This window comes from Ceratotherium simum, chromosome X (assembly GCF_057802395.1).
Source record: "Ceratotherium simum simum isolate JZ-2026a chromosome X, ASM5780239v1, whole genome shotgun sequence".
Lineage (NCBI taxonomy): Eukaryota > Metazoa > Chordata > Mammalia > Perissodactyla > Rhinocerotidae > Ceratotherium > Ceratotherium simum.
In genome coordinates, this window is record NC_141940.1 from 68030191 (window position 1) to 68055707 (window position 25517).

Below are 25517 nucleotides of genomic sequence, written 5' to 3' on the forward strand. Positions count from 1 at the left end.
GAGACAAATTCAAACCGTGGGATATTCTACAGGACAACTGATGGATGTTTCTTTAAAAAATCATTTGTATGGAGAGGGAAAAGCTGGGAGGAAGAAAGGAGGGAGAACGGAGGGAGGAGCTGTTCTAGATTAAAAGAAACAGGTCAGGGGCCGGCCTGGTGGCACAAGCGGTTAAGTGGGCACGCTCCGCTGCGGCGGCCCAGCGTTCGCCGGTTCTGATCCCAGGCGCACACCGACGCACTGCTAGGCAAGCCATGCTGTGGCAACATCCCATATAAAGTGGAGGAAGATGGGTACAGATGTTAGCCCAGGGCCAGTCTTCCTCAGCAAAAAAAGAGGAGGATTGGCAGATGTTACCACAGAGCTGATCTTCCTCACGAAAAAAAAAAAAAGCAACATGTCAGTCAAATGCAATGATGGAGGGACCTTGTTTGAATTCCATTTTAAACTAAGAAACTTAAAACATTTTGGAGACAATAGGAGAAATGTGAATAAGGACTGCACATTAGATGACATTAAGGAATTATTGTTCATTTTGGGAGATGCAATAGGTACTATAGTTATATAGGAATATGTCGTTTTTTTAGAGATACTACAGGAATATTCAGCAGTAAAACAATATGACTGGGATTTACTTTAAAATACTACCACAACAATAGAAAGAAAGAATGTATAGATAAAGTGTGGCAAATGTGAATAATTGTTGAATCTGAGAGATAGATTATGTGGGTTCATTATACTCTTCTCTCTACTTCTGTGTATATTTGATATTTTTCATAAGAAGTTAAAAAAGAGAAGGGGGAAGAATGAAGATAAATACCTCAAGAGGATATTATCAGAGTCAAGAGTTACAATAGTTGCCTCAGTAGCTTGTAGTGAAATTAGCTTAGCAAGAGCCTCTGATGTTTTGCCCTATAAATTAAAACAAACACGTTAACAATGCTAAGGAAGAAAAAGCTCAGGTCTTACCTAAAATAAAGATACAATCTTTAACATTTACCCCAAAAACAGCTTTAGGAATATTAATTAGTTTGAATCAGAAAATGTTTCACTCAGGGCCGGCCCCGTGGCTTAGCGGTTAAGTGCGTGCGCTTCGCTGCCGGCGGCCCGGGTTCAGATCCCGGGTGCGCACCGAGGCACCACTCCTCCAGCCATGCTGAGGCCACATCCCACATACAGCAACCAGAAGGATGTGCAGCTATGACAGACAACTATGTACTGGGGCTTTGGGGGAAAAATAAATAAATAAAATCTTTAAAAAAAAAAAGAAAATGTTTCACTGAAAAAATATGAAGTACACAAATATAAAATGTATTATTAAGTATAATTTATAAATAAATAATGTAAATTAATAAGAAAAATATCAGGAACCCAACAGGTACAAGGGCAAAGGACATAAATAGGTAATTCATTTAAGAAGAAATACAATACCCGATGTGTGGAAAAATGTTTATCCCTGCTATTAATGGAAGAAATGCAAATTTTTTTTTTTTTGTGAGGAAGATCAGCCCTGAGCTAACATCCATGCCAATCCTCCCCGTTTTTTGTTTTTTGTTTTTTTTTTGCTGAGGAAGACTGGCCCTAGGCTAACATCCATGCCCATCTTCCTCCACTTTATATGGGATGCCGCCACAGCATGGCCTGACAAGCGGTGCATTGGTGCGAGCCCAGGATCCGAACCCAGGCCGCCAGCAGCAGAACGCACGCACTTAACCACTATGCCATGGGGCTGGCCCCAGAAATGCAAACTAAAGCAACTTTACGATACCATTTAATGCCTACAAACTTAGCAAGAATTTAGATAGGAGTAAATGCTGATGAAGTTGTAGTAAAACCACTTCACTAACATACCCCTGCTGGCAAAAATTGCTACAGTTTGTAGCATGAGCCATAGAAAGATTTATGCCCTTTAATCATATCCTTTGTAATTTATCCTAAGACACTAATTCAGTAGAAATAACTATTAGACATAAATATGTTTAATGCAGGATTATCTAAAATTAAAAATTGGAAATAATCTGAGAACAAAACCAGAATGGTTTAGTAAATTACAGCACATTGATTTGACAGAATATTATTCAGAAATACCAAATAATTATCTAGACTGCAAAAATGAGGAAAAAAACCTTATAGTGTTAAGGGTACAAAGCGGGATGTATACTATGTTTGCCACTCTGTAAAATATAACCGTCTGTGAAACAGGATTAGAAAGTGATTTCCATTACAGCATGGAATTATGGGTGAATTTTTTTCCATCATTATTCTAAATCTTGTGGTCACATCAATTTTTCCAATAATAATGTAATATAAATAAATAAGATAAGTACTTCTCAAATGTCTCTCTCTTAAAATAAACATGGACATATGGTACTATCTACAGTATTAATTTCATAAATTTGATAAATCTAAAGGAATATTTAACTTAAAATATTGCCAAAACAAAAATACTTCTTTCAGTAAATGGTTAACTACATAAATGAATGTATCTTTCCAATAATTGGTCTAGAAAATATTATGGTCATTTATCCATCCAAGATTTTAACAACTGTCTGTCTTTCTTACTTTACCTTTGCTATATGTTCCAGCCACCGGCCTAGTGCAATAAACACCAATAGCATAGGAGGTGTGTCAAAGAAAGTAATAGGGTTCACTGTGGCTCTCTCATACATTGCAACCAGAAGAATAACCAAAGAGTAGGCAAATGCAATGGTGGTTGCCAGCACAATCAGTACATCCATATTTGCAGTCTTATGCTTCAGTGCTTTGTAGGCCTGAATGTAGAAGTACCAGCCTCCGAAAAACTGTAATATAGAAACAATAATCATTGCTTTTTTAAAAAATGCTGAAATTCACATATATACCTCAATAACTAAGATACAGTATCAATGTTAACTTCCCTTGGCTTTTATCTAATCCATAAACACTAAGGAGAGATTTTAAGCTGCAACAAGAGTGTTTGTATTTTAGCAGATATGTGAGTGTAGGGATTCAAATAGCTGTACAAGCCCTTGGCAGCTGTCCTCTATCATCCAATGGATACTTCATAATATAAAGAAAGTCAGAAGGTTCTTAGATTTTTCTTTTTGATGCTAGCAAAAACAAGAACTAGGCAAAGAATTACATTCTTTTGACAAAGATTTTTTATATAAAACTCACCTTCTCCTTTCCAAAATTCAACCTAAGTGGTATATCACAAGCTATTGGATCTGTTTTTGTTGGAAAACATGACTGAAAAGCTTATTTCTCATTAGTATAAAGAAACATACTAAGATGTTTTAAAAATCATTATTGCCTTTTATAAGGATCAGAAAAAGGAACAGATTTATTATTAGATTAGGAATTAAATTAGGAATTTATTTATTAGATGAACACTTAGATGGAAGTGTTCCATAGTAAAAGTTTATCTCAAAAAAAGAACTGAAAACATACAGAAAGTAATGAACTTAAGTGCCAGGGAGAAATAACAAAAATAATAATATAATATAATAATTATTATAATTATTTTATTTTATATAATAAATTAAATATATATTTATAATGTATTGAATATAATTAATATAAATATAATTGGTTTTAATATGTTTAATATTAAATATAAATAAACATATTTTATTATTATAATAATATAACTTTAAATACAAAGTTATATACAACAACAGGTATGAATACCAAATTCACATCTGAATATGAATTGTACTCTTATTCTCTGCTTTGTCATTAAACAATATCCTTAGGGGTTAAAGGGAATTTATTATCTACTTTAACCAATCACTCAGTTTAAGATTATTTTTGTAAAGCATCCAGCATAAAATAATCAGACTTCTGGCTAATATCTGTTCTGCAAATGAAAACAGCCTTGCCTGCCACATTTTTGCTATTTTTCATTATTAACAAATATACTTGCTAACATTTCACTTGCCTGTACAGGTACACACAATAAAAAGGATAGCAAATTCATAATGGACAATCCTGGCAGGATCTGGCGCTCCAGGAACATGGAAGAATGACTGTAGATCATTTCTTCTTGGCTTATGTTCTGATTATGGTGAAGAGTTGCAAGGTGGTGGTCCATAACCATCATATATATCATCAGCCCCATTACAGGAATACAGAAAAATAGGCTCACAAGGAAGGACCGTCTCCATCTCACGTAGAAAAGAAAAGTCATTTTAGTAAGTAGCTAATGGTTAAAGATTCTATGTACTACAGGGAAATATAAATTGTGACCACTCCACTCAGTATAAGGATGATATTGTAAAAACTGACATGCTAAGAGGATGTTAAATTTGTAACAAGGAGTCAAAATCTGTTTTTCACTGACACTCCAAAAGTACTTACTGTCTTATTTCTCGTTTATGGTCTAGGTGGCTTGCTGACCGATCCTTCTTGACCAAAGAAGCTGTAAAACCTAAGCTCTAAGGAAATTCATGAGAAAACAATTATTTCACTGAATGTATAAATATTATGTAGAGAAATTCTAAGCCATGGTATTGTCATTAAGAACAATTCAATTCAATTACTGAGTGCAAGTCACTCTGGGGAATACAAAGACGAAGATGTGCTTCTTTCTCTTAATTACCTTTGTTTCTAATCTTTCATCAAAGAAAGGAATATTTCCTCAACTCCAGTTAATGTCTATCCTACTGTTCTCAAACTAATGATTTAACTCAAGTGAAGTTGTCCTCAGTAGAGGTTCTTATTATATCAAAAAGTAAACTAAAGCCTCTAATAAGTAATTTTGGAAAAAAGCAGAATCTGTTCCTTGGTCAGGCTGACAGAGTGTTTCACGACCAAATAAAGACAGAAATCAGCAGTAAAATCATAAATCTTACATTTAGACAAGCATCATCTACCAGTACTGATGAATACTAATCACTTTTTAAAAAATTTTAGCTTTGACATCTATCTATCCATCCATCCATCCCCTGAACAAGTACAGAAAACTGAATAATAGGCCACAAAAGCTAGCACCATATTAAATATATTATTCAAGGCCTTGCATATACAGTCTTTACTCTTGTTCTATCAGAAAAAACACAAACAAAAATTTTCCTCAATAAAACAAGGTATTAAAAGAAAACTACACCTAAGTAAGACTCATATGAGCATAGACAGTAACATATACCATATTTTCAACTGCTAAGGAAAATTCTGCCATCTTACATTTGTTGGCAGTGTAACACAGTGAAAAGAGCAAGCATGAGCTTTGGAATCAGATTAGGCACAAATCCCAGCTATGACACTTACTAGCTATGTGACTCTGCAAGTAACTTAACTTCTCTTAACCTGAGTTTCCTTACCTCCAAAATGAAGATGACAGGTCTGTTGTGAGACTTAAATTAAGAGCTGAAGCTTTGCCATCTTGGTAACTGGCACATAGTAGATATTCAATAATGCCAGCTCCACAAAGATGTTAATGATATTATTATCTATACTAAAGCATCTTATCTGAACCATTAATATACTTTAGACCACTAGAACACCAGTGCTATACCACATTGAAACTTTTAAGGCACCTTCACAGGTACTACCACTTAAGATTTATTGAAGAACACAGGATGAATTTGTCATAAAGAAAAAGATTTGGTCTTTTAAATTTCTTAACTTAAAAATACATCATTTGGGGCTGGCCCCGTGGCTTAGCGGTTAAGTGCGTGCGCTCTGCTGCTGGCGGCCTGGGTTCGGCCCCAGGTGCGCACCGACGCACCACTTCTCCGGCCACGCTGAGGCCATGTCCCACATACAGCAACTAGAAGGATGTGCAGCTATGACATACAACTATCTACTGGGGCTTTGGGGAAAAAAATAAATAAATAAAAATTATTTTAAAAACCTGCTTAAAAAAAAAAAATACATCATTTGCTTTGACCTAACAAACAATAAAGTATCTAGCAGGATGCTTCATTTTCTTAGCGATTAACATGAATCTTACTCATAACAAATTGCACTTTACTTTCATTTTCTAAATATTTTTAAATGATTTGTGGTTCTACCTTAAGCCTGTTCCTGATTAACAGCGCCAATGTGCCTTTGCCTAACTCTTCCTGATAAAGACCAAAGAAAAAAAAGCAGACACATTTACATTAAATTTTGAGACAGATTTGGTTATTTAGAGTAACCAAAGGGGTCAGATTTTTTTCATTGTCTCTATCTGATACAAACCAGAAGTGAGTGATTCAAGGGAGTGCTGATTGAATAGGTAAGAACACAGAAACGCAAAATCCTGGCACTTACCTCAATTGTATGGATAATATCTCTGGGTCCAATAATTTCTGGATCATATTTAACATGTGCTTTGTTAGTTGCCAGGGCCACAGAGCAGTAGAAGATCCCTCTGTGTTTTGTGAGGGTAGACTCTATTTTATGAACACAGGAGGCACACGTCATTCCTCTCACCTGTTAAAGACAAAGGCTTTCAGAAATATACTTTTTCCTCCACTAAATATGAGTTATTACTTTAAACTAAAAGAACTGTTGTAACACGGGATTAACACAGAGGATCTTATCTGTACTATTAACATGCTTTAGATATGATCATTAGAATGCTGTTTTTGTATCATATTGAACAAAGATATGGTCCCAGCTGCAACAGGTTAAATAGAAGAGGATCTCACTAAAAGTCTCCCGCTTCGTGTCACTACTCAGTGATAGAGGAATTGACCTCTATCATCATTTCTTGTGTTCAATGCCTTGCTTCCCTCTTGATTTTTTTTCATCCTGCTGAAGTATATAGCTTTTAGTATTACTTTTAGTGAAGGTTAATGGATGACAAAAGTGTTCTACCTCTGTCCAGAAATGTATTTTGCCCTATGTCTTGAGTGAGGTTACAGTTCAGTTGGGTATTAAATTCTAAAATGGAGGGGCAGGACTTCTAGAATGACTTTGTGAGGAGCTCAGCAAATCCTTTCCCCAAAAGGCAATGATAAAACTGGACAAAAGTGTCAAAAAACAACCACTGAAAGACCATGGGAAGTGACCAAAGAGTATACAATAAATTATGAAGCATTTATTCAAGAATATCTACTGAAGAGATATCAGTAATGGTGGAGTAAAGATCTCTGAAAATTCTCCCCTCAATAAAAGCACCGAGAAAACTTGCAAAAATTGTCAGAGGCAACTTTGTCGGAAATTCGGAAAATAAACAAAAGCTTGTAGCAATCCAGGAAGCATTTATACAAGAAAATCAGATAAATTCTGATAGAACAGCAAGCTATGTAGCATTATAATTTGCCTTATTCCCATCCCGTCCCCTCCAGATCTGTGGTAGCCATGAAGACCAAAAGCCCACAATCATGGTGGAAAACAGCATCAGGGAAGCCACCAGATAGGGCAGAAAAGGGTTGGAGTTCCTTCAAAGACTCATTCCCAGAGAACTGTCATTATTTGATCTGTCTGATGGTTCTCTGAAATACCCTACTTGCAAAGATATCTGTGTTTGCCCTAACTGGAGCTCAGTGAGTGCAAAAAGCCTTTTCCCAGGGAGAGTCAAAAACAATTAGAGTTGGGGCAAACAATAGGCTAACCAAAAAGCCTAAAAGGAAAAGCTGGGAAGCAAGATGTCCATAAGAGCTCCAACATATTCCTAGGAATCCAGAAGGCCATGCACATGCATAGGGTTATGCACATATTCAGGGCTGTATGCCTGCTCAGAAAAGACCTGAAAAGGCTCTAACCTATCACCTCAGGCTGAACTTTAGGCTCTGTAGAAGCAGGAAGTGAAGGCTAAGGCAAAATTGACAACTGCATGCCTGAGTGTTGAAGGCATGCCCCAACATTTACACAGAGCTCCTCAGCAAAGACTGGGAAACTTACTGGTTCCAGGTATTTAAGAAAATCTCTGTCCAATCATTAGCTGACCACTGAGCTAACCAAGCAGAGACTTCAGTGGCCACACACAACAAAGAATATAGACTTTATAGAATTAGTTCAGGAAGTCACTAAACAAACAATAACAATGACAAACAGCAACAACCTTGAGGGGGTAAGAATCTTATTTCCAGAGTTGCCACACTATATTTTCAACAAAAAATTTTGAGACATGCAATGAAACAAGAAAGTGTGGCCCACACACAGGAAAAAAGAAATCAGTGGAAACTGTCCCTGAGGAAGCCCAGACATTGGACTCCCTAGATAAAGATGTTAAATCAGCTATTTTAAATATATTCAACAACTAAAGAAAACCATGTCTAAAGAATTAAAGTATGAGAACAATATATCACCAAATAGAGAATATCAATAAAGAGATAGAGGTTATTATAAAAAGGCCCTATGGAAAGTCTGGAGTTGAAAAGTACAATAACTGAAATGAAAGCAGTGCCTATAAATTTACAGCCGTAAATGCCAATATTAAAAAATAAGAAAGATCTCAAATAAATAAGCTAACCTTCCACCTTATGACACTAGAAAATGAAGAGCAAACTAAATCTAAAGCAAGCAAACGGAAGGAAATAATAAAGATTAGAGTGAAAATTAACAAAAGAAAGGATAGAGAAAATCAACAAAACCAAAAGTTAGTTCTTTGAAAAGATCGACAAAAGTGACAAACTAGACTGACCAAGGAAAAAAAGAAAAGACTCAAATGATTAATATCCAGAATGAGGAGTGACCGCTAATAGGTATGGGGTTTCTTTTTGGGGTGATGAAAATATTTTGAAATTAGATAGTGGTGACAGTTGCACAACTCTAAGAATATACTAAAAACCACTGAACTGTACACTTTAAAAGGGCAAGTTTTATGTTATGTGAATTGTATTTCAGTAAAGCTATTAATTTTTAGAAGTCTTGAAAAAATAAAAACCTACCCATTCTTTTTAATAGCTGCTTAGTATCCCACAGTATGGATGTACATAATCTATTTATCTAGTCCCCAGTGACTAACATTTAGTTTTTTTCTATCTTTTGCTATTATAAACAATAGCAAACAATGAACATGTTTGTGCATACGTCATTTCATACACGTGCAAATATGTCTGTTGGATAACTTCCTACAAGTGGAACTTCTGAGGCAAAGGCTATGTGTAATTTTACTTTTGATAGATATTGCCCAATTCCTCTGTTGAGAACTTCTATCAATTGCCACTCCACCAGCAATATATGAGAGATCACAAACACAGTTAACAAAATCATTTTTTATCTTTACCAATCCAATAGGTGAAAAATGGCATTTCAGCGCAGTTTTAATTTGCTTTACTCTTATTATAAGCGAGGTTAAACATCTTTTCCTATGTTTAAAGAGGCACTGTTTTGGCTTTTCTGTGAACTGTCAGTTCATATCCTTTACCGTCTTTCTTTCGGGTTGCTGGCTCTTTTCTTATTGATTTATAACAGTTCTTCATATATTAAGAAAGTTAACCTTCAACTATAATATGAATTACAATTATTTTACTTGCTTTTTGAATTTGTTTATGGCATATAAAAAGAAAAAAATTTTATATACCTGAATTTATCAGTCTTTTCTTTTATGAGTTTTGTATGATATTTAGAAAGGCTCTTCCTAATCTAATATTATTTTTTAAATGATGGATTAGATGTTATCATTGGGGAAAGCTGGGTAGAGGCTACATGGAAATCCTCTGTACTATTTTTACAACTTCTTTGTGAGTCTAAAATTATTTCCACAATGGATTGATGGACTGATGGAACTGTAAAATCTAGGTGGTGTGTATGAGGGTGTCCACTGTACAATTCTTTTGACTTCTCTGATGTCTGAAATTTTTATAATAAAATATTGAAAAAAGCCTCCAAATAGTTCTTCTAGTAATTTCATGGTTTCATTTTTTACATTCAAATTTTTGTTTGAGCTGGAAATTATTTTGGTACAGGGTTTAGTTTTTTGTTTTAACTGTTTAAGTTGTACGAATAAAACTTGATTTGCTGGCTTGAAGAGAACAACCATTTTAAACCAATATGCCTTACACCTGGTTGTATGACTTCATTTATAAAATTTAAGCCTTTAGGGGCCAGCCCGGTGGCATAGCGGTTAAGTTTGTGTGCTCCGCTTCGGCAGCCCAGGGTTCGCAGTTTCAGATCCTGGGTGCAGACCTATGCATCATTCATCAAGCCGTGCTGTGGCGGCATCCCATATACAAAATAGAAGAGGATGGGCAGAGATGTTAGCTCAGGGCCAATCTTCCTCAGCAAAAAGAAGACGACTGGTAACAGATGTGAGCTCAGGGCCAATCTTCCTCACAAATAAAATAAAATAAAATAAAATTTAAAAAATTTAAGCCTCTAATGCATCTGGAATTTATTCTTTTACATACTACTAGGTAGATACTATATTTGAAAAGTTGATTTTCATTTATTCATTCAAACTCAATTCTTCTTTTTTGGTTCTTAACAGAGATATGATGATTATCTTTTACATTCTATGCTTGAAGGCCACCATTAAGTCATATCTTATCCTTCCATTTTCCAGTTTCCTTAATTTTCTTTTTGTGTCTTATTTTCCCAACCTTTAATTATCTTTAGGACTCTTTTCTGAATCCTCACCATGTTTTTCCTGGAAATGTTATTAATCACATAAAAATTCTTACTTACAACAAGTTCCAAAACACCATCTCCTTCATCAGCATTTTCTATTACAGTGGCTCCAAATCCAAGCTCTCGGATGAACTCGGCTATCATCGGGGGTTGTATAACAGCAGGATTATATCTTACTTCTGCCTTGCCAGCCATCAGAGCCACAAGTACAGAATATATTCCTAGGAGCATTGATAAGAAAAACAATTCAGATAACATTCCTTATCAAAAGAGTAATGTTATAGTAGTTTTATTATCTTTTCATTTAACTGTGAAAGGATTAAAGTGAATCTGGAAAATTTATTACTGAACTTTTATACAGTCTTGAACCCAAACAAAATAAAACTATTTGAAAATGGGGCATTATTTTTTTAAACTTTTTATTATGGAGATTTTCAATTACATATATACAAAAGAGAGAATAACATAATAAGCCTGATGTACCCATCGCCCAGCTTCAACAATTACCAATAATACTGAGCTGATCTTGTTTCATTTATATTCCTACCGACTTACTCCCTGCCCTCAACTCTGATTATTTTGAAGCAAATCCCAGACATCGTATCATTTCATACGTAAATATTTAAATATGTATCTCTAAAAGATAAAGACTCCTCTCTAAAAAATAACCATAATACCATTATCACAATAAAATAAAATAATTCCTCAATATCATCAGATATCCAATCAGTATTCACATTTCCACAATTGTCTTATCTCTGCTTATTAGTTTGTTTAACACTGTTTGTTTTTTTCTTTGAATTGAGATCCAAATAAGGCCCAGGAGTTACATTTGGTTGAGACCTTGTCATGTAAATATAAAGCATTTTTAGAAGCTAATAAGACAGAGTCCCAGAGAAAGGAACTCATGCATTTAGGAAATCACTGCAGTTGTAGCAAAGAATCCAATGTACCAATGTATACATTATAATATTATCAAATGATAGCCATTTCTTGAAATTCTCAAGTTTTATGTCTGACACACACTAATCTAAAATGCTCTTATTCCTAGCAAAAAAAGTGCCACACAACTTGTTAACAGAACAAAGGAGTCATGTTATGGCAGTCATGCTGTTCTCTGGTGCAAGCCTTTTGTTAACAACTGTCCCACTTCTCTAGGCTATTGCTGTCATTGCCAGGAAGAAAATTAATTCCATATAGCAGAAATGGCAGTTCTTTCTAGTAATCTGTGGCACTTGGTGGCTACCTGACAGGGAATGGGATCAATAGTCCATAGGTCAGTTATTGGGTTTGATAAAAAGAAAAAGTAACTAAATATTAACTTAATAATAGTTTTTAATAAGAAAACAAAGTACCTAATATAATCTAAGTTTTCTATACAACATGCTTACACTCTGGGCTATATGGGTACCAAATAATTCAGAGGATCAGTTCAGGGGAAAGTGTCAATAATAAGAGAAGGGTATAGAGAAAGTAGGAAAAATCTTTTTGCTTCAGTTGAATGTAATCTATAGCCAAACAGAAATAGAAGGAAAAATCTGATTTTTCAAGTTTCAAAAATATGTTCATACTTATACAAAATTATGGATTTTTTTTTTTTTTTGGTGAGGAAGACTAGCCCTGAGCTAACATCTGTTGCCAATCCTCCTCTTTTTGCTGAGCAAGATTGGCCCTGGGCTAACATCTGCACCCATCTTCCTCTACTTTATATGTGGGACACCTGCCACAGCATGGCTTGATAAGCTGTGCATATGTCCGCACCCAGGATCTGAACCTGTGAACCCCAGGCCGCCAAAGTGGAGGGCGCAAACTTAACCACTAGGCCACCGGGCCAGGCCCTGGATAATTTTTAAAATTATTACTTCAAACTATAATTAGAACTATTTCTATTCATTTTTATACATATAAGGCAGACTAAATTGAGGAAAGACCAGTGTTACTTAGTTAAAAAAAAAAAAGTGAACATAGTGACCCCAGCAAGACCAATGGTATTCCTAATTGGGTTAAGAGGAAGTAAAGGGGATAGTAGGGAGTAATCGGAAGAATCAGGAAAATGGACTTTAAAAAAAAATCTGTAATTGGCATAGGCATTGCTTGTCACATGAAAAAGGCTATTTCTGAATTGTCTGAAAATAGTTGGTTCTAAAATTAAACAGGGGGGCCGGCCCGGTGGTGTAGTGGTTAAGTGCGCACGCTCCGCTTTGGCGGCCGGGGGTTCGCAGGTTTGGATCCCTGGTGCGCACCGACACACCGCTTGTCAAGCCATGCTGTGGCGGCGTCCCACATAAAGTAGAGGAAGATGGGCACGGATGTTAGCCCAGGGCCAATCTTCCTTAGCAAAAAGAGGAGGATTGGCATCATTTTTTTTTTATAATTTTATTTATTTTTTTTTCCCCCAAAGCCCCAGTAGATAGTTGTATGTCACAGCTGCACATCCTTCCAGCTGCTGCACATGGGACACGGCCTCAGCATGGCCGGAGAAGCAGTTCGTCGGTGCGCGCCTGGGATCCGAACCCAGGCCGCTAGCAGCACAGCACGCGCACTTAACCGCCAAGCCACGGGGCCAGCCCAGGAACTTTGCAAAGTTCTTTTTGCTTTCATTTGCTTGCAACTTCCCTCCTTTTTTTTAATCAATCAAAACGTAATATAAGCTTTAGCCCTGACTGCATTCTAATTAGATATAATGGTGGCTGAAATGAAGCATATAGAAATGACAAAATGCAGACAGGATACTATTGAACTGAAGGTGGCTCTGTATAACATACATTTTGTTATAATAATGTTCTGGCCTTTATATATAAGGTGATTCTACTGGCCACAGGCCTGCATTATTACTATATATACTTAGTTATTTCCCCAAGAGTGGGGATAAACTTATACTAATTTTATACTTATTTGGCCCTTGTGACTAATAGCATGTATCATTAAGACACCTGGGCCTAGGCCTGCCTAAGTACCAAACCTATGACTTCAGTCGCATTAAACACAATCACATATCTCTATGGTTAACAAATCTACTAGGCCATACTGTGAAGTCTATTAATGTGAGTTAAAATTTCTAAGCTAAAACATCTGAGTGCGACTGAATAAAAAAATGTTGTAGATTTTCTAAGATTTTGTAACCTAAAATTAAAATTTGTACACAATATTAAGCAACTTTTTAACATTTTTACTGGAGGCAAAGATCAACAATCAAACTGTTGGAAGAGAACAATAATTCTAAACAAACCTGTTTTTGGTCTGGTGCTTGGTCTGGGTATAGTAATACTGAAACTTATGGATCCTAGTTGTCAGTGTGAAACATAGCTTTATCAGAAAATTTATGTTTCTTAAAATTCATTGCAGACAGGGTCCATAAAACATAGTAATCTTTTGTATTTCCTTCTGCTATTTTCCCACAAATTTCATTGATACTAAAATGTGATCATGAGGCAAACAAGACAGGAACTACATCGAAGGGAACAAAACACTAACAAAAACTGGCTGTCAGGAAGTCAAGGTTGCCCTGTACTTCACCGATAGTCTTGATGAGGCCTTGGCAAGAATCATAAACATGGTTATAAAACACATAAGAGGACAAAAAGGACAGGGTCCTCAAACTAGTACATAAAATAACAGGCTTTAACGAGTTTCTCACCTTCTTCTCGTCTTAAATTCCGTTCGATGTTTGCTACACAGGAAGCACAAGTCATACCAGTGACCTGTATGTGACACTTAGATGAAGTCTTTGCCTCCTCCTTGTCGTGAACTGGTGTCATCATTTTAGGATAAAATTCATTAGTTGAGGTCAAAAGAGGCATTTCTGATGAGGGCTGGGCTATTACTACCAATGGCTCATTTGTATCTGGCGGACAGGAAAGAGTCTTTTCATTTGAGGTATTCTCCAGCTGCATCCTTGTCATTCATCACAATCCACACCTCCAGGTACTGTCAATCCATTCCTTTAAAACCAGCATGGACCTAGAGCCCTCAGCAATGTTACCTTTACACTTTATAGGAAGTGACTTCCAATTTCAATACTGCCCAACCTAGTTCTCAGGAAAATCTAAACTAACTGAATAAACAAAACTTTAGTTATATCAACCTCTTTCAGCCATTATCTCCACCCCAAACCCCAGGTAGAGAGTAGTTTGTTAGTAGATAATAGCTCTTATTTTTATAATGCATTTTTATCATCATGTTAACAACTTGCATAGTGGCATTAAAGCAATTTGTGATATAGTAAGTGGAACAAAAAGCAATTTACAAAACAGCATTACAGTACGATATAATTTCAAATTTTTTTGAGTGTATGTGTATCTGAGAACACGCACAAGAAAGCCTGCAAGTCTACATACCAAACTATTAACAGTAGCTACTTCTGGGGAATGGGGTTAAGACAGGAATAGAATGACAGATGAACAGATTTCCTCTATGGACACTTCTGTATTGTTTCAATTTTTAATACTAATATATAATATTTTTTTAACTAAAATGTCTCTGTGGACAATGGAAGAAGAGGCAAGGAGTAAGTCAGCAATCTTCATTTTGTGTAAAGGAATATTCAAAGGATCTCTCCATAGAATGTTTATGGGCTGTGCAACAGTAGGAAGCTCCTATTATCCCAGAACCTCCCCTGCAGTCTCAGAAAATCTGCTATTCTGTTTTAGCCTCTCCATTGCAGTATTAATCACCTCCCAAGCAGGGACAAATTACTCTCTTTAGCACATCCATGCACCTGCAAAAAAGCTAAAGATTTTCTACTCCACTGCAAAGATAAGGAGGAAAACAGGTGACGTGGAAATTTCCACTAACCTATCTAACTTGTTCTTTCTCCCTCTTGGGCAAAAAGTTGGTTCAGGTCTATTTGACTAGCCCACAGAGCAACCCCTGCACAGCGGAGTTGGTTTTCAGGATGCTGAAGAAGGGCATCTTTTGAAGAAACTTTAAAAAAAGCCTGACCATTTCTCTCATGAATAATGATCTAGACTTCTCAAATCAGTATAATAATGGCTCTTAAATTTTAACGCAATTACAATCACCTGGGAGATCTTGTTAAAATGCAGATTCTGATTCAGTACATTGAGGGTATGGCCTGAGATTCTGCATTTCTACCAAGCTCCCAGATGATGGCAGTACTGCCAGTCTGGGTATAGCAAAGGACACTGAATAGCAAAGGACTACATTCTCCCAATTCCAAAATTAGTCAGTCTCTGGTCTTAAGTGAATCACTTTAGAAAACTATACTTATTCATTCAAATTACGAGAGCATTATTTAGAACATGGAGGGCAAAATTTACCAAATAGTACCATTATCTTAAAGAACTCAAAAAGGAGGCTCATTTACCTAAAGAAAATAGCTTTCGCTTTGAAAAACACCATTATTTTAATCTAGCCAGGAGTTTACTTTATTCTCTCATAATTATTATTAAGACTTAATTTTGAACTTGGACAGCGAAAAAAAAAATTTACAGTGCCAATTACTTTAGGTCTTGTTCCAGAGTAATTTAGTTATTTCAGGTACCAGAGGTAACCCAGAATACCATCTGTAATTTTCACACTCTAGACGTACAGTATTAAATTAAAATAAGTCATAGAGGTAGTCATTTTTAGCTACCTCGGCATGACCTCTCAACAAGGATCCACAAAATTGTGACATTTACCCCAGTGAGTGTGGCAAGCAGAAAAGCAAAAGCTTCCATCTTCCACAGAGGCAGTGCAGGTGTTAAAAAGCCACAATTAATTAAAAGGCTCGTTTGTTTAAATTAGCTTTTCTATAGGCTGTAGCAACGCTACTTATGCTTAAATTCAAAAGGAAGGCTGACTTTCCTGCACTTGAGGCAACAATCAGAAAAGATTCCAAAAATTTCAAGAAAGGGTTTCCAATCTGATCCTCAAAACTGGTAGGTTCAGTGTATGAAGTAATGTGAGGAATAAACACATAATCAGAAAATGGCTTAAAAACAACTATAAACATCATGTCTGAAACTTACTCTCAAATGATTCAGAAAATGTTATTATATGTGGTGTGTGTGTGTGTGTGTGTATGTATGTCTGTCTGTCAATAAAGAGAATGATAAAACAAATGTGGTAAAATATTAACTGGAGAATCTGAGTGAAATTGGTAAACAGGAATTCTTTGTACTATTCTTTCAGCTTTTCTGTAAGTTTGAAATTAAAGATAAAAAAGTTACAAAAAAGGAAAGGAATTTGAGTATTTTGCTTGCTTTAACTGGTCAGTGAAGACTTAACTTCATATATTATCTGTCTTTTTAAGAGAATGATGAGATTCATGGTCATGATAAAAAGCACCTCCCATTTTTCTCACTACCTCCTTTAACATTTACAGCCCACCCAGGACTAGTGTGACATGAAGACAAAATGTGCCAATCCCTCTCTGTCTGGGAATGGGGTCATAGTGGTACACTGTGAAGCCTGGGTCAGCACTGATACGTTCAGAAAATGGGCAGCCACATTCTGGTGGCATCTTAAACTCTGATTTCTAGCAGAAACACAGAATGCAGTCGTTTGATATAAACCTTTTATCTCAACAATATGGGTCACCATAATCACAACTCTGTCAATTCTTTTATGGTGACATTCACTGTGCCAAGGTTTTTTACATATTCATCACGGCCATTAATGTGTTTGTTATGAGCTCTAACAGACGCAAGGCATGTAACAGGCTCCTGGTAATTATTTGTTCAATAACTGGTTCCTGGAGCCCTTGACAATAGTAGGTTGAGGTAAAAGTCATTGTTAAAAGTTACTGAACATGTTGCATTCAAGGTTCCTCAGGACTAGGTAGATGACAGACACGGTGCTAGAGACTATCAAGTACTCTTGAATTCCACTTACTAGTCTGATCAAAATTTCTCCTATTGCTCAAGTCCATATTTGAAGCCACCTAAAGTAATTAGAAAGTTGCTTTTGCTCTGCTCACATTTGTTATATAAAACCTTATAAATGTTAGCTACTTAAAATTTATTATTTAATATTATATATAATATATATATTTTTTTGCTGAGGAAGATTCGCCCTGAGCTAACATCTGCTGCCAATCTTCCTCTTTTTTTGCTTGAGGAAGATTAGCCCTGAGCTAACATCTGTGTCAGTCTTCCTTTATTTTTTTTTAATTGATGTTTTAATAGTTTTTAACATTGTAAAATTTGGGGTTGTACATTTTTGTTTGTCCATCACCATATATATATGTCTCCCTTCACTCCTTGTGCCCACCCTCCACCCCCATTGCCCCTGGTAACCAGAATACAGTTTTCTCTGTCCATGTGTTGGTTTATATTCCACATATGAGTGAGATAATACAGTGTTTGTCTTTCTCTTTCTGGCTGATTTCACTTAACATTATACCCTCCAGACCCATCCATGTTGTTGCAAATGGGACAATGTCTTTTTTATGGCTGAGTAGTATTCCACTGTATATATATAACACATTTTCTTGATCCAATCGTCAGTCGAGGGACACTTAGGTTGCTTCCACTTCTTGGCTATAGTGAATAATGCTGCAATGAACATAGGGGTGCATAAGCTTCTTTGGACTGTTGATTTCAGGTTCATTGGATAGATTCCCAGTAGTGGGATGGCTGGATCATAGGGCATCTCTATTTTTAATTCTTTGAGGAATCTCCATACGGTTTTCCATAGAGGCTGCACCAGTTTGCATTCCCACCAGCTGTGTATGAGGGTTCCTGTTTCTCCACATCCTCTCCTCATTTGTTGTTTTTTGTCGTGGTGATTATAGCCATTCTAACGGGCGTGAGGTGATATCTTAGTGTTGTTTTGATTTGCATTTCCCTGATGACTAATGATGTTGAACATCTTTTCATGTGCCTGTTGGCCATCTGTATATCTTCTTTGGAGAAGTGTTTGTTCATTTCCTCTGCCCATTTTTTGATCGGGTTGTTTTTTTGTTGTTCAGTTGTGTGAGTTCTTTATATATTATGGAGATCAATCCCTTGTCAGATGTATGTTTTGCAAATATTCTCTCCCAGCTGGTGGGTTGTCTGTTCATCTTGATTCTGGTTTCGTTTGTCTTATAGACAGTCTTCCTCTATTTTGTATGCAGGTCGTTGCCACAGCATGGCTGATAAGTGGTATGGGTCCGCACCTGGGATCTGAACCTGCAAACCTGGGCCACTGAAGTGGAGTGTGCTGAACTTAACCAATACACCACGGGGCCAGCTCCTAATATTACATTTTTATTGCCTTAAATGAACAATGTTAATATAGATTTAATTCAGAGATTTTATTCATAGAGGTCAATGCAGCAAATTATTCAGATCAGTGCTTCTCAAACTTTAAGGTGCATATGAATTACCTGGAGAGCTTATTAAAATTAAAAGGTAGATTGTGATTTAATGAGTCTGCAGTGGGCCAGAGTCTATTTTTCTAACAAGCTCCCAGGTGATGCTGATACTGCTGCTCTGTGAACCATGCAAAAATATAGACCCAAGTGAATAGGACAAATTCCGTTTTGGGGTCTAGTCTGAAAGTTTGTGAGATTCTTGCTTATGGTGATGAAAGACACCAGATTTAATTGTGAAAAATATTTCAGTTTTATACCATACGTGATATAAGTTGATATGATTTGGGTTCCTACATGTAAGAGGAATAGGAATATCACAGTGTTAAGTAACTTGTTTGATATTGATGTAAACTAAACTTATTTATGTAGTGTCCATCATTGATGACATAATGTATTATGTATGCCAAAGTATTTTAATTTAATAGAAACTCCGAGGAATAATTCTACATTATGAATTAGTGAAATGTGAATCAATATAATTTCAAACACCGTCATTTTGAAAATGTAAAAAATTGTAAGCAATGATAGATATAACTAAATTTTGCTGAAAATAATTTTAGTCATCTTTTATAGCTACCTGATACAGTTTCATTTCTAATATTTCCAATTTAAATTTTTATTCTGATTTCATAATTATTTCCTTTTGCAATTATGGATTTCCTATACTTTGTTCAGACTTTTAGAACTGGAAGCTCTTTATTTAACATTTTAGTATTCTGTATGAATTTTCTATTAGGGAATTATGTATTTGTTTTTTAGAGCACAAGAATCTTGGTCTTTTGAGATTTTCTTTATTAAAGTGAGAATTCTAGGTGGGAATGTAAAATGGTGCAGCCACTTTGGAAAACAGTTTAGCAGCTCCTGAAAAAGTTAAGCATATTCACCATATGACCGAGAAATTCTACTCCTAGGTATATACCCAGGAGAAATAAAAACATATATTCATGCAAAAACCTGTACATAAATGTTCATAGCAGCATTATTCATAACAGCCAAAAGAGCAGAAACCCAAATTTCCATCAAGTGATGAATAGAGAAACAAAATGAGGTATATACATTCAACAGAATACAATTTGGCAATAAAAAGGAATGAAGTTGGGCCGGCCCTGTGGCGTAGCGGTTAAGTGCGCGTGCTCCGCTGCTAGTGGCCCCGGTTCAGATCCCGGGCGCGCACTGACACACTGCTTGTCAAGCCATGCTGTGGTGGCGTCCCATACAAAGTAGAGGAAGACTGGCACGGATGTTAGCTCAGGGCCAGTCTTCCTCAGCAAAAAGAGGAGGATTGGCATGGATGTTAGCTCAGGGCTGATCTTCCTTACAAAAAAATAAAAAAAGGTTAAAAAGGAATGAAGTGCTGATACATGTTACAAACACAGATGAACATTTGTGTATCTTGAAAACATTATGCTACGTGAAAGAAGTTAGACACAAAAGGACAAATGTTCTATGACTCCTCTTATGTGATACCTAGAGTTGTCAAATTCATAAAGACAGAAAATTCAAAAAGACAGCAGATAACAGGGGCTAAGGGAGGGGAAGGGGAAATGACTACCAATGGGTATGGAGGTGATGAAAACATTCTAAAATTTGATAGTGGTAATGGCTATAAAACTCTGTGAATATACTAACAACCACTGGATTGTGTACTTTAAAAGGGTGAATTTTATGTTATGTGAATTATATCTTGACTTTAAAAAGTGAGAATTCAATAATTTGTACCATTTGTCATGAATATGAAAATTAAGAATGGAATGTCTCTGGGTCCTCTTTCACTGAAACTTATCTACCATAATAATTTGAGCATGTGTTTAATATAATTTTTTATGCTTCTCAGTTTTAGTGAGCTTGAAAAGAAAATATTGCTATTTGATATCCTCCATTCTGATAAGAATGGCAAAGGTTAATGACATTGTCTAGAAATTAGTTATACAACTTGTACATTGTTATTTACAGCAAGAAATTTCACTAGGGCATTTCCAGTTTAATTTAAGGCTAGGTTCAATTCCAGTTCAAAACAACAAGTTCAGGGCCGGCCCCGTGGCTTGGTGGTTAAGTGAGCGCGCTCCACTGCTGGCGACCCGGGTTCGGATCCCGGGCGCGCACCGACGCGCTGCTTCTCCGGCCATGCTGAGGCCGCGTCCCACATACAGCAACTAGAAGGATGTGCAGCTGTGACACACAACTATCTACTGGGGCTTTGGGGGAAAAAAATAAATAAATAAAATCTTTAAAAAAAAAAAAAAAAAAACAAAAAAAACAACAAGTTCACATAGGTAAATTCCATTGGATATATTTTTGGTTTCAGTTCAAGGTAAGAGCTGTCAGGAAACAGGAAGACTTTAGGCCAGTTCTAGAGTCAGTTTAATTTGAATGCCTAAGTTTAAAAACTATGGTTAAAATTCTATTATTTATTTCTACCTTTTTTCTTTTTAAAATAACATTTGCTTCTCCATTATATATACATAAATACATATATACATACATCCTTGTCACAAAAAAACTTAAAATACTTTAAAAAGCACAATGGAAAGAAATATCACCTTTATCCTACCACTCACAAATAACCACTGTTAAAATTTTAGTTCATATCCTGCCAGGAATTTTATTCATTTACATACATAAATAACATATACATGGTACAAATCCTTATATGTGTGTTTATACAATTTTGATCCTATTCATACAACTTTTTAGCTTATTTTTTTCATTTAACAAAGTGTCTCTTTTCTGTGGCATTAAGTATCTTTAACATCATAATTTTTTATGGCTTCATAGCATTTCATCATATAGATGTATCATGATTTATTTAATGTTTCTAGTTTTTAAATATTATAAGTAATTATGTAAACATCTTTATGCATCTTTGTATATATCACAGACTACATCTATAAGAATTATTTCCAAAAACTAGAATTGCAGTGCCTATTACTCATTTCTCATTGATAAAAGCCAAAAGAATCAGCAAAACGGAGATAAAAGAACATTAGAGAAATCAAAGAAAAAAGTGATAATTACCTGACAATGTAGCATCAAATCCCATGTCTTCTATTGCTTTTCTCAATGTTTCTGGAGAGGTTAGTAGAGGATCATACTCAACAGTCCCATTGCCATTTGAAAGGGATACTCGTATGGATTTTACACCTGCCTTTTTTGATATGACACCCTCAATAGACTGCACACAAGAATTACAAGTCATGCCATCAATGTTTATCACGGTTTCTTGAGTGAGAGGCTGGCTAACTATGTTCAAAGGAATCTTTTGAAGAGATGAGCTGGAGGGAGAGTTTGAGGTACTCTCAACTTCACTTGTAATATTAACTCTATATTGCCCTGGTGATACAGCCTCTATTGCTTTTCTCAGGGTTTCTGGAGTGACTAAGCTTGCATTGTACTTGACTATGGCAGACCTATTCTCTAAAGAAACTACTATGCTGCTTATATACTGGAGTGTAGATAAAGCACTTTCTATATTTGACACACATGATTTACAATGCATGCCATCTACGATGAAAGTGACTGTTGAATCACTGGTATATGATGGACTCCTTTGCTGTGGTCTTTCTGAGGATTTGACTGGTGTGTTCTTTAGACGTTCTATATCAATAGCTCCCAATTTGAGGAACTTGGGCTGTTTTTTGATGAATGCTGGAAAGCCCGCAGCTTCAATCTGCTTTTTTATTTCCTGTACTGTGATAAGATGAGGTTGATAAACAATAGTAGCTTCTTGGTTGTCCAGGGAGACTAGTTAATAAAAAGAAAAATAATTATTTAATTCAGTTATTCCTGGGTCACTTCAGAAAACATTCTGTAGACCAAATCAATACCACACATAATTGTTTCTCTCTCATTGTTGTCATTATCTTTAAAATAATTCTGTTCTTTTCTGAAAATGTTACTGACATAGACTGGAAAAAAGTAAAAGATATGACCAGTATAGCTATGGTCTCCAAGTTTCTGCGTGCCTGAATAAAAATATATTAGAGGTAAAGAGGACCCCAGGCATGTTGTGTTAAGAACTATGAACTCCATGAATCACCACCCCAGCTGTCTTTTCTGCTAGTTCAAGACTCATATAAATTTTAATTATAATCATTAACTTTACTGACATTAATCCTGGTAACACACTGTACCTCAGATTTCAATGAAGCACTAAGTATTCTAGTCTCATGGATTCAAAGCCTATGCTTATGAAGAAAGCAAAAAGTTAAAAGGCCAAAGGAGAAAAGTAAGCCTTACAAAACAATCAAACAAATAACACCAGATATATTACCTTTAATTCGCTGAACACCTTGCAGTTTCCCAATTTTTCCTTCAATGGTGCTGGTGCATGAATGGCAAGTCATCCCTTCCACTTTCATCTTCAGCACGACTTCACCTGGTTGAGCCATACTGTAATCTTCGCAAGTTCCTGACTTCTTCTCCAGAGTTCCAATATCTAAACTGAGATCCGGAACCAGCTCTATTATCTGATTGGCAGTCACTACAGAAGGGATTATTGTCACCACTGCAGTTCTTTGCTGAGGGGAAATTTTAATGTCTGTCACACCCTTGGTCTTGAGCAATGTACTTTGGATATGGTCCCATGGTGGGGCCAGTGAAGCAGTAACAGTCAGAAACACAGTGTCAGTTAAAACAGGGATAGGGTTAGGATTGTGGAGAATAGTATCAAAGCCCATGTCATCAATAGCTTCCTGTAGGGTCTTTGGAGTCTGTAGTTTAGGGTCATAAATAATAGTTGCATTTTTTTCTTCCAGTGAAACCTTTTGGAAGGAAATTTCAGAAGTCAGTTTAATTAAATTACATGACATACAACTTAAAAATAGCAATCGTTGCACCACATTCAAAAAGAATGAAACAATTCAATCTAATGGAGTTTCTCTATTCTCATCTTTACTATTCTCTTTGAAAAGAAACACAAAATGTCTTGTGTACATATAGGAATGGTAAAGCTATATGCAGGTGTACGTGACTCAGGTACTGATCAGGCATTTGAAACATGTGCTTGGACAAATACACCCTAGAATTTCACAACACAGTGCAACCTACTCTTTCCTATCATCTCTTTTCACAAATTACTCCAATACTTCACACTCTACCAATTCAAAAGGTAATATATGAGACAGGATCAGCTACAGAAAACAAAAGGTGAAATGAAGGTCAAACTTTTAAAATGTCCAATTAAGGTAACTTTGTTGGCAAGAAAAGGCATCAACATGCTAGTTTATGAATGAACGCAATATTCATAGAATTTTGTAGCATATACTCCTATATCCTTCTAAGTCACTACAGTCTAGTATTAACTTTCGTTCAAATAAGAACACCTTTATTGTTTTGCCTGATTCGATTATAAAAACAATGATTGTATTCTTAAAGCTCATCTGCCGTATATAATTTAACTACTACCATGACTGCAGGCATCTCTTTGGATGACATCTTACAAAGATTTATGACGTAGACACACACACACACACACACACACACACTGAGTTGGGAGTCAGAAGATTTGATTGCGTTCCGGTGTCAATTCTCCACTTATTAGCCAACTACGCTCATTAGCTCTATCATCTGAAAAATGGGGAAATACACCCTATTATCTTCCAGGGTTCTTATAAGGATCATATGAGTAAATAGATAGGAAAGCAGCTCTTTGCAGCAGCGAGTTATATAAAAGTAAACACTGAACAACTAATATTTATTGAGCACTTATTACATTGCCAGGAACCGGGATTCTCAGGATACAAAGCTGAGCATGACATAGTCACATAACAGCAATACTAGAACAGAAAATACAGAAAACGGATACCTATTCATCCCTGAGAATACGGGTCAGAAAAAGCTTCTTAGGGGAGATAATACCTGGAGGTTAAAGGACAAACAAAAATCTGCAAGGCTATATGAGGCAGGGAATTCCAGACAAATGGGCAAGACCTAGCATGGAGGTTATAGAGGATAAAGTAGATGACTAGGATGACTTACGGGTTTCTAGAGTAGGCCAGTGGATAGATGATGCCATTAACTGTTATCAGAGACAGAAGGGGGAAACTGAAGGAAGTTAAGAGGTTAGAATGGAGGGTAAAGAAAGATGATGAATTCAGTTTTAGACCTGTTGATTTTGAGAGGCAGTAGGATATTAATGTTCTAAACGCAGTTAAAATATGGGTATTATTATTATTATTATAGATTTCTGGTGAAAAGCTTTGTTCCATAAAATAAAAACAACTCCAAAATATAATTAAAAGTAATTCAGAGTAGGAAATCTCACTTTAAATTATCTACAATGGTTATATAGTTAAATCTTTCGCTTATTTTAATTAACTTTATATTTTTATTTCTTCCCCTAGCTTGGTAATCAGTGGCTATGTATTTGGTGAAATCTTGAAATGTGCCCATGGCATGGAAGGTTTCTAAGACTCTGATAATTCTAGCTCATCAGCTTGCTCTTAGTTATGGAAGAGATCACTAGCATAAATGATCAAAATAGAAGAAGTGGGAAAATAATTTTGTTTTGGAATACACTGTACAACATTTTCCATGAATAAGCTGCAGAATAGCCAAACCACATGTAGTTTGAACATATACTTTTGAAAGAGATGCAATATAAATACAGCCACCATAAAATGAAGGCTTTTGTGTCTGTATCTTTGAAGAGATTCTTTTTTATTTTTTATTTTTTTTTTTAAAGATTTATTTATTTATTTTCCCCCCAAAGCCCCAGTAGATAGTTGTACGTCAT

At 35.8% G+C, this 25517-nt stretch overlaps 1 protein-coding gene across 5 annotated transcripts in view; it reads right to left on the minus strand.

Moving 5' to 3' along the window:
• Positions 1–25517, minus strand: part of ATP7A (ATPase copper transporting alpha) — a 121259-nt gene that overhangs the window by 25222 nt on the left and 70520 nt on the right. For 3 of the 5 annotated variants that reach the window (XM_087426474.1, XM_087426472.1, XM_087426473.1), the window contains 9 exons: positions 23055–23544; positions 21800–22525; positions 14120–14326; positions 10540–10703; positions 6235–6396; positions 4339–4415; positions 3920–4145; positions 2568–2801; positions 821–912 (listed from right to left, as the gene is read on the minus strand). In XM_087426474.1, the coding sequence (XP_087282600.1) occupies positions 821–912; positions 2568–2801; positions 3920–4145; positions 4339–4415; positions 6235–6396; positions 10540–10703; positions 14120–14326; positions 21800–22525; positions 23055–23544 (2378 nt within the window). The remainder of the gene's footprint in view (positions 1–820; positions 913–2567; positions 2802–3919; positions 4146–4338; positions 4416–6234; positions 6397–10539; positions 10704–14119; positions 14327–21799; positions 22526–23054; positions 23545–25517) is intronic. The other 2 variants (XM_087426476.1, XM_087426475.1) reach the window with 2 other exon arrangements.